The sequence below is a fragment of the Ovis canadensis genome, chromosome 4 (assembly GCF_042477335.2).
Source record: "Ovis canadensis isolate MfBH-ARS-UI-01 breed Bighorn chromosome 4, ARS-UI_OviCan_v2, whole genome shotgun sequence".
Lineage (NCBI taxonomy): Eukaryota > Metazoa > Chordata > Mammalia > Artiodactyla > Bovidae > Ovis > Ovis canadensis.
Window position 1 is genome coordinate 27,857,971 of NC_091248.1, and position 10,384 is coordinate 27,868,354.

At 36.7% G+C, this 10,384-nt stretch overlaps 1 protein-coding gene across 11 annotated transcripts in view; it reads left to right on the plus strand.

Moving 5' to 3' along the window:
* Positions 1-7,837, plus strand: part of DYNC1I1 (dynein cytoplasmic 1 intermediate chain 1) — a 581,233-nt gene extending 573,396 nt beyond the window's left edge. For all 11 annotated transcript variants that reach the window (XM_069587460.1, XM_069587454.1, XM_069587461.1 and 8 more), the window contains one exon: positions 7,156-7,837. In XM_069587460.1, coding sequence (XP_069443561.1) covers positions 7,156-7,266 — 111 coding nt within the window. In that variant the 3' untranslated portion in view covers positions 7,267-7,837. The remainder of the gene's footprint in view (positions 1-7,155) is intronic.
* Positions 7,838-10,384: the final 2,547 nt, after the last annotated feature.

Here is a 10,384-nt window from a genome sequence, read left to right on the forward strand (position 1 = left end):
CCATAAAAAGGAAATAGCTTGATAAAACTGTACTGGTCATATGTGAAAAAGATGCATGTGTGTGTATGTATATGTTTATAAGGAATAATTATACTTTAAATTTAATTTTTTTAATGAACAACGCATCCTCTGATTTTTCTTGTAATCTGAAAGAACCCTTTCCCCACACCCAGTTCATAAACTGTAGCTATTATTAAATGTGTGACTGTCTAGGAAGTGATTTGTGTGGGCTTTTAAGAAAGCAAATGTGATAAAATTTAAGGTGTACTTCTAAAAATATGCAGCTCTATATAGGTGAATGGAAGGAAACAGAAGAAAGAAAAAAGGAAGCAACAGCGATTGGAGGAGAGGGAATTAACACTGAGAGGGAAAAATATAGGGCAAACAACCTTTAGTCGTGGTTTGTAATGTCCAGACATTGAGCTTAAACTCTTTGTATTTGGGGGGAGGTCTTATTTAATATTCACAGTGGCCCTGGGAGTTGGTGGCCAGAATTCCTTTCTCGCAAATGAGGAAGGAAAGATCTGAGATGCTAGAGACATAAATTTCCTAAGGACGCACAGCAAATCATTGGCAGAGCTGTGAAAGAAATCATATCTGGATGATGTCTGAGGTTGAAAAAAGTCCCTCCTGGCTCCATTCTCAAAATCGAGTTATTATGCAGTCTGTGGCAGTGGTTAGCCTAGAGAGTTACCTGGGGGTGAGGCAGGGCAGGATTGGGGGGGTGCCCATTCCAGTGTGGGAGGAGGGCAGACCTGTGACGGCCTCGGAACTGGAGGGGTGGAGGGGAGGCATGAACGGGATAGATTTTCGTGCGTCTCCCCCGCAACTTTTGCTGTTTATTTCTGACCTGTGCATCTTTCGGGAACCCCGGAAAGTTAAAAATAATGTTTAGACTCTCTTACCAGGTGACTGAGAACACATGAGCCGCCTGCCCTTCTGCCATGACGCGCTGGCATTTATTCCTTGCAGGGGTGAGGCTTCCGATTGCCCCACGCTGGCCTGGGGCAAGTTACGTGGTCTGGAGCAAATCCCTGAGCTCCCCGTCCTTCCATTTCCTACCTGTTAGAGGCCTGTTCCTGAAAAGTCCTCACGTAGCAGACATTGGAAAGAATTCCTAAGGAAAACAGAACCACAAAAACAATATAGAATTGATATGTATGCCACTCGATATATTAATGTATCATTTTTAGGAATATGTTCAATCTGAGTATGCAAAGAAAAGGAATGCCTGGCTATTCTGTGTTGAGCTCATGGTTCTTCATTAGATTACCTTTCTCATCCTCTCCGCATCTCTGCTGACGCATGGGTCAGATGCCAGTATCTCCATTACAGGGGAGGCAACGAGAGGTTAGGTGCCTGACCACGGCCACTAAGCAAGCTGAGAGCAGGACATAAGCTTCCTGTGCAAATCTAAGGTTCGTGTCACCTCCTCCGTAAGGCCAAATTGCTACTTCAGAAACTACCTTTGGCCTTAGTTCCCTCAGCTGTAAATATATGGTCATATCCTATAAAAGGCATTTACTCTTAGAGCGAAGATTTTGTTATTTCAGGAATCAGTGCCCTGAGTGCTTTTGGCATAAAAATGCTTTATACATTTAGCGAAAAGCTAGAAAACAGCCATATAGTTGTGGGGAGCTGGGGGTGGACTAGATATTGGTGAACCCTGAATATGAAAAAAGCAGTAGGAAAATCTGAGTCATCTCTGACCTAGGTTGTGGACTTTGGCAGATGAATCTGAAGGCAGAAAATGTTTCCAGATCCACTTTGATTCAGTACAATACTGCTCAATTTTTACAGCCTCTTTTTTATGGTATCCTTTGATATAACTAGGCTATTTGCTTCCCACTTCTCATGTTTAATTGAAATTACTCGTCACTAATAGAAACTTACGAATATTTTTCCTATCAGAAATGTCAATTGTTTGAAAATTATTCTAAAGTACCGTTTTCCGGTGGGGGATGCAGTCTATAGTGATGGTCTAGATTTAGCCTTTAATGCCTTGATAGAGCCTTGAAGAGATGCTGAAACCATGTCATTAACATGCCATTTGCTTCCTCACTATTTGCGTGACACATAGCACATCCCAGAGAATGTTGTGGTTGTCACTGTAAGAAGGTAAATTTTCAAGTACTTCACTTTCTGAATGTCAGTGAAGTTTAAAAAAAAAAAAAACTATGCCAGTATTCCCACATTTTGACCTAAGAAAACATGGTAATTAATATGCATTTTCTTCATATGCCAGAATGATTAACCATTGTATCTTTAGTCCTACCCTAGTGTCTGGCGTGTAGTTGGTACTCAGTCCATGCTGAAATCATTATTTAAAAAGACATATATGCTAGTGAGAAGGGCATGGCAGCAATCTTTTTCTTTGACTAAGAAACATGACAGAGATTTTTCACTTACTTGATGAGTAAGGTATTACTGGCTTAAAAGTCTCCTAGAGAAAGTTTCAAATGCATTTGCGCTCAGGAGAAGAGTTAGGAGCTGCCAAGGGTAAGAAGGACACAATTCTGTCCAGACAGATGTTATTTAAAATGAAAAGAGTGGTGGTCTTGTTTGTTAGGACACTTGTTTGGTCTTACCTACAAGTATTAAAATGGCAGAAATTATTAACTTTGGGTGTGGATACAACCTGTGAATACACATTCACACATTCAAGCTAAGATTATACTTAAAGTGCTTCCTGATAGTGATATTTAATTCTAAAAATGGGGCAGTATGCAGCTCACCCTCTAAATCTAACGTTACGATGATCTTGTTTTTATTGTCAGCTAGATGAAAAAGTATAATAAAACAAGGTAGATAAATTTAAGTTTCTAGAAGCAATTTTGTTTTCATCCTGTGCTAATCAAGCAAAGCAAACTAACATTCCTAGTGAGGAAAATGTTTGGCAAAATAATCAAAAGAAAGAAAACGTCTAATATTTTCCCAACCTAAGTGAAACTTTCACAGATAAAGACAGTGAGCTATGTTAGAATATGGTGAAACATTTTATGTGGGTGAATCTGCATTTTTAAGGACTGTTATTTCCACCACTATGAAAAAAAGTCAAATGCAAGTTCTATGGTAGGGTATATTTTTATCAAAAACTTTTAAATTTGCTAAAACTCATTTTTAAATAAATAAACAGAAATCTGTTACATTTCTATATACTGAAATATTGGAAGGAGAAAGTAAAAAAAAAAAAATCACATTTAAAATCACATCAAAAGTACCCACCAAAAATTTCCTGGCAGTCCAGTGGTTATGACTACACTTTCATAATCCCAGGTTGTTGAACTAAGATCCTGCAAGCTGTGCAGTGCAGCAAAAAAAAAAAATTATATATAAATAAAATATATTTATATATATAATACCTAGGCATAAACTTAACAAAGGAGGTGAAAGATCTATATACTGAAACCTATAAAATATTGATAAAGGAAACTGAAGATGATTCAAAGAAATGGAAAGATATCCTATGCCCTTGGGTTAGAAGATTTAATATTGCTAAAATGGCCTTACAGCAAAAGCTGGACAGCATGTACATCAATGAAATCAGAATGTTCCCTCATACCATATAAAAAATAAATCCCAAATAGTTTAAAGAATTAAATATATGACACCATAAAACTCCTAGAAGAGAACAGAGGCAAAACATTTTCTGACACAAATCGCAGTAATATTTTCTTAGATCAGTCCCCCAAGGCAGTAGAAATAAAAACAAAAATAAACAAATGGGACCTAATGAGACTTAAACTTCTGCACAGAAAGGAATGGGAGAAAATATTTACAAATGCTGTGACTGAGAGAGGTGTAATAGCCAAAATATACAAACAGCTCATATAACTTAGTATCCAAAAAAAAAAAAAATCAAAAATGGGATTTTTCCCCAAAGACAGACAGATGGCCATATAGGCACATTGAAAAAGTGTTCAACATCACTAATTATTAGAAAAATGCAAATCAAACCACAACTAGATATTATCATTTCACAATGATCAGAATGGGCATCAAAGAGTAAAAATAAAAACCGAAGAGGGTGTGGAAAAAAAGGGAACCCTCCAACAAAGTTGGTGGGAATGTAAATTGGTGTGGAAACTATGGGAAACAGTATAGAGTTTCCTTAAAAAACAAAACTAAAAATAGTTACCATATGATCTAGCAGTCTCACTCCTGGGTGTATATCTGGAAAAGACAAAACTCTAATTGAAAAAGATACATGCACCCCAGTGTTCATAGCAGCACTATTAACAGTAGCCAAGACAAGGAAGCAATGTAAGTGTTCCTTGACCAATGAATGGATAAAGAAAAAAAATGGTATAGATATATAATGGAATAGAAAGTGAGAGTGAAGTCGCTCAGTCGTGTCCAACTCTCTGCAGAGTCCATGGAATTCTCCAGGCCAGAATATAACTTAGCTATAAAAAAGAATGGAATAATGCCGTTTGTAGCAACATGATGGACCAAGAGATTATGATGCTAAGTGAAGTAAGCCAGACAAATATAATATTGCATAATGTTGGAATCTAAAAAATGACAGAAATAAATGTATATACAAAACAGAAACAGACTCAGACATAGAAAACAAAGTTATCAAAAGGGAAGCTAAGGGGGAAGAGGGACATATTAGAAGTATGGTATTCACAGATAGAAATTACTATATATAAAAATTATTAAGCAACAGAAATTTATTAACATGGACAACTATATTCTATACTTTGTAGTAACAGAAAATGGAAAAAAGTCCAAAAAAAATAATAACTTTGCTGTACAACTACAACTAGCCCAATTTTTAACTATGCCTCAATTTTAAAAAAAAATTCAAAATTTTGGTGAAACCTACTTAATAAATTTAATGCTTTATTATTAGAAATATTAGAATTACTAGTTTGATTTCTTAAAGGAAAAGGACCTCTGAAAAATTCATTTTTAAGAAATTACATGTGCAACTTCAGATGTCATAAATGATACTCAGTTCTGTCCCATACTGTATCTGGTTGCAAAGTCAACCCTTCATGTTTCATAGTGTTTATTAGAGTTGTTTCTTAACAGTCTTGCCATGACCACCACAGGAAACTATGTAAACACATGGACCTGGGGTTTTTTTAGGATATATTTTCTATACATTGCTGTCAATAAAACATTACATATAGTATCATACAGTAACTTAAATTTGTGCCATTTTAACTAATGATAAATGTAGTTTTATGTTTAGGAGTCAAACCCCTAGACTATATCACTTTCGTTAGTGAGACCTGCTTTCTTCCAATATTTAGTGTTATATGAAGTTACGAGGTGTTTCAGATTTAGCTTGAGTCTCACCTTCTATGAGACAAATTCATAAGTATGGTATCATGATTGGCTTTTGTCTCTTCCTGAGCTTTTTGTTCTGTGCTTCATTGGGGTGGAGGGTGCTTGGTCAGGAGTTGGAGAGAGAGAGGAGACCTATGCTTTCATATAAATGTGGTGTAACCCATTTCTGCTCATGCTTTTTGTTAGCTCTTTCATATAATTTATTTTGAAGACTTCATTTCCCCAGTGCAGTATTTTCTACAATTGAAGAGAAAAATGAAGAATAGTGGAACACAGGAAAAGGACCCAAAGTAGAGAAAATGACCTGAGCAAAGAGGTAACAGTGCCACTCGAGACTATTGTGAGCTTGTTTCACTGTGCGAACGGGAACGTGGATTCATTGCAGTAACAAGGTGAAGTAGTTCACCATTCAGAACTCACTCATATGACTAAGCCAGAGTTCTCGTTAGCATTGCATTTCTCAAAATAACAAATAAGAAGGTAGGAAGTACCCCCAAGAAAAGTTGTTTAAGAAAACGAGCACCTGTATATCATTTGCAGAATTATATCCTTGAAACCATCTGAGGACCAGAACACACACTGAAGGATGTACTTTGCAGGGTGATGGTACAACTCTTTAATAAGTTGTCTTGGATAGATCGTATCTGAGAATACCAGCCCCTGTAATAAAAATGTAAAGTTCTAAAAGTTTGGCTTTATACAGTAAGAAAGTTTTCAGCTGTAAAAGTGATCTCAGAGTTCAGATTTGCTTATTTTTGAAAATGTACACTGATTGGGATGAATGTGTTATTGATGTTTATGACATCTGTAGACGGATTACCTCTTGTAGGGCAATCCTCTGAGTAAATGGCTCTACAGTTGAAATAAATTTTTTTCTATATGAAAATCATTTGGACTTCTTGATCCTGCTTCTCATCTTCAAATAACTCTGTTTTATTCCGAACACTTGCATGGTACCTAAACAGTTCATCTTTGGATGCCATGTAGAGAAATCATTACCCTTCAACTCAGCTCACAAAAATTCATGCATGCAATTTGTGTCAGATGGGATTAATTTTTCTGCTTACTCAATTGTGCGCAGGAGAAGATATATATAGGATTATAAGTCCCTGTTTTTGCTGAGTTAGTATTAGAATACTGGCTAAGGATATAAATACCAGATGACATTGGCACGGATATTGGCAAACTGGGCAACTTTGGCAAGATGAGTTGATCTTTTGGTGCCTCAATTGACCTTCTTCTGCAAAGACTCTGATTATCCAACATAGGATTGCTGTGAGGAAAGAGGAGAATGCATGTCAAGTACTTAGAGCAGAACTTTCGGTAAATGTTACTATTATTATTATTCATCGGCATCATCATATAGGATCTTGCTAGAAAAGCCAAAGCATCTTATTACAGTAGTAAGATTTCCTTGTACATATAAACTATACTTTTGTCATATATACTGGCATGTTAGCAACATCTTTTTAAAAAGGATCAATAGCATTGACTTAGACAATACCACCGTCATTTCAGAGTCCTAATAATACAGTTTTTATTTGTCACGTTCCCTGTAATTCTGGTCATCTTACTGCAAGTGCTTTAATGCGGCTACTGTATTAACTGTATAGTTTACAGAAGCTTTTTAATGTTTTATGAATCGCACACAGGATTGTGCTTCTGAGGGTGACAGTATTCTTTTAAATTATCAGTTTAAGAGCAGCATTTCAGAGCTCTGATTCAAGGAAGAATATCTGATTTCCTTTGCATTCCACGGGAATCACCTGTTTCAAGAGGAACGGTCATGCAGGCTTCAAGGCTTTCGGTGTAAAAGATAGCTTGTTGACCATTTTCCATTCATTTGCTTTGCAGCTTGCAGTTCCCCACAATGATGAGTGGACCCGATTTGCCAGGACCCTCGTGGAGATCCGTGCTAACAGAGCTGACAGCGAGGAGGAGGGCACCGTTGAGTTATCTGCCTAGTGGACGTGAGCCGTCCCCACCTAGACCTTGTCCCCACCTAGACCTTCCAGAGCTCAGCATCTGCAGTCAAGTCAGCCTGTATTCATGTTCATTCAGTATCAGTATTGCCTGGCCTTTTGAGGGCCATGTTGTGCCAGCTTTGCTCCAAGTATTCCAAATGTAGCCCACCATACTGTCCACTGACCTGAAATTCAGCAGAGCATTTCTGTCTTTATATTTCTGTCTCAAAAATGGGGGGGGGGGCTGGGAGCCTTTCTGGGTTGAGTTGTCTTTTAACTACTTAGTAGCTGTATTTAATAGCTGGAAACCTCTGGTTAAATTTGTGCTTACACACACTCCTGGCATAGTCCTATTAAATCCATATGAAGCCAGATATGATTAGGTACAGATGTGGTGTGCTTCATGCTATGGTACAGGGCCAAAGACTTGAGATGTGGTGTTTTACACGGTGACTCACATTATGAATGGATTTACTAGAAGAACATTGCTGCTCCTTATTTATTGTGGTGTGCTGCATGGAACATATTTATTTGAAAGCATTAAAATAAACGATCCTAGAGCATGTGCCTAATGAGAGGACTGCATTGTCTCTCTGTTGCTGTTGAGGTTACGTTAAGTTCCAAATAACAATTACAGTATGCCGGTTCCACTGAGGACAAGAAATCTTTAGAGGTTTGTTGGCAGTGAACGAAATGAATTTTAATGCCTATTATTTCTAGGTACTTTAACAGTATTTCAAATATAGCTGATCATTGATACTTGTCATTCAAACTAACCCAGTCTGACAAAAGTCTATGGTTCCTAAATATGACACCAGTATTGCCAATAAAATGTTCCAAACCAGGTCTGCACCAGTGTAGATAAACCCTTTGCTTAGGAAAAGCCTGATTAAAATTCTGCTGTGGCCAGGGGGTAAGAGAGATACATTAGAGCCATGTTAAAGATTGATAATGAATTTACAGGCAGCCAACCTGGCTGGACTTAAACCAAGGCTCTGGTTTTATTTTTTTGAAGGAACGTGTGTGGTGTTTCTGGAAAGCTCTTTCTTGTCTCCTTCTCTGGAATCACTCTTTACCCAAAGAATATCTTAAGCATTGGAGTAAGAACAGGTTAAGATGAATCTATACCGAATGCTCCACATTTCATTAGTTTTAAATTTATACCAGAAAATTATGTAAACTACTATTGGACTAGGAAAGATGTCTATAAACAACTTTATGGGATTTTTTTTTTTCAAAAAGTCATTTCATGCTTAAGAGAGAATTAAATAGTGGTTGAGTCATGAAAATTATTTGAAGAGAGGCTTTTGGTGTTTTAGGAAGAGAATTTCCACGGTGCTTTGTTGGTAGGGATTCCTTGAACTGTGAGACGACTTGTACTTTTGAAATAATTACTTTTTCTCTAAGTGTCATATGGTAGATATATCAATATTTAACTTCTTTATAAATATATATTGTTTTTAAAGATAAAATAAGTGTCTAAAATAGGTTTAAAAACAGTCCACAGTCCAATGAGACAAAAGACCTGTACTCTGAAAACTGTAAGATCCTGATGGAAGAAATTGAAGGCACAAACAGATGGAAAGATATACTGATAACCATGTTTCTGGACTGGAAGAACCAATATTGACCATATTGGTTCTTTCAATCAATATATAACCACTCAAAATGATTATACTACCCAAGGCAACTTACAGATTTAATGCAATCCTTGTCAAATTACCAGTGGCATTTTTCATAGAACAAAAAATTTTTTAATTTGTATGGAAACACAAAAGACCCCAAATAGCCAAAAGAATCTTGACAAAGAAAAACAGAACTGGAGAGATCAGACTCCCTGACTTCACACTATACTACAAAGCTACATTCATCCAAACAGTATGGTACAGGCACAAAAACAGAAATACAGATCAATGCAACAGCATAGAAAGCCCAGAAATAAACTCATGCATCTCTCATTAATTAATCTATGACAAAGGAGGCAAGAATATACAATAGAGAAAAGATAGTCTCATTAATAAGCAATGTTGGGAAAGCTGGACAGTCACATGTACAAGAATGAAATCAGAACACTCCCTAAGGCTGTACACAGAAACTCAGAATGGATTAAAGATCTAAATGTAAGGCTGGATACTATAAAACTCTTAAGAGAAAAACATAGGCAGAACACTGCCATAAATTGCAGCAGTATCTTTTTTTTTTAATCCAGCTACTATTATAATGAAAATAAAAACAAAAATAGACAAATGAGAACTAACTGAACTTAAAAGCTTCTGGAGCAAAGGAAACCATAAACCAAATGAAAACACAGGCTACAGACCAGGAGAAAATATTTGCAAATGAAGCAACTGATAAAGGATTAATATAAACAGCTCATGTAACTCTTACGTCAAAAAAAGAAAAAAAAAAAAAACAGCCAAAAGATCTAAACAGACATTTCTCCAAAGAAGACATATAGATGGTCAAAAATCAATAATCAACATCATTAATTAAGAGAAATGAAAATCATTTCAAAACTGAAAACAACAGTGGGGTATGAGGTATCACATCACGCAGGATGGCCATCGTCAAAAAATCCACAAACAATAAATGCTCAAAAGGGTGCAGGGCGCATGTAAATTGGTCCAACCAGTAGGGAGAACAGTATGCAGGTTCCTTAAAAAACTAAAAATAGATTTACCATACAATGTAGCAATCCTACTCCTGGGCATATATCCAGAGAAAATCATGATTCGAAAAGCTACACTCACCTCAGTGTTCATTGCAGCACTATTTACAATAGCCAGGACATGGAAGCAATCTAAATGTCCTCAGCAGAGGAATGCACACAGATGTGGCGCATGGTTATATGTGGAATCTAAAAAGCATTTTTAAAAAAGCATTTAAACTTACCTACAAAACAGTTACAGATGTAGAAAACAAACTTATGGTCACCAGAGGGTAAGGTGGGGGGAGAGAGAAACTGGGAGGTTGGGATTGACATACACACTATTTATAAAATGTTATATACACACACACTATATACAAATAGTTCATTGCAGCACTATCATAGCCAAGACATGGAAGTAACCTAAATGTCCATCAGCAGAAGATGAAGTATACACGTACAACAGAATATT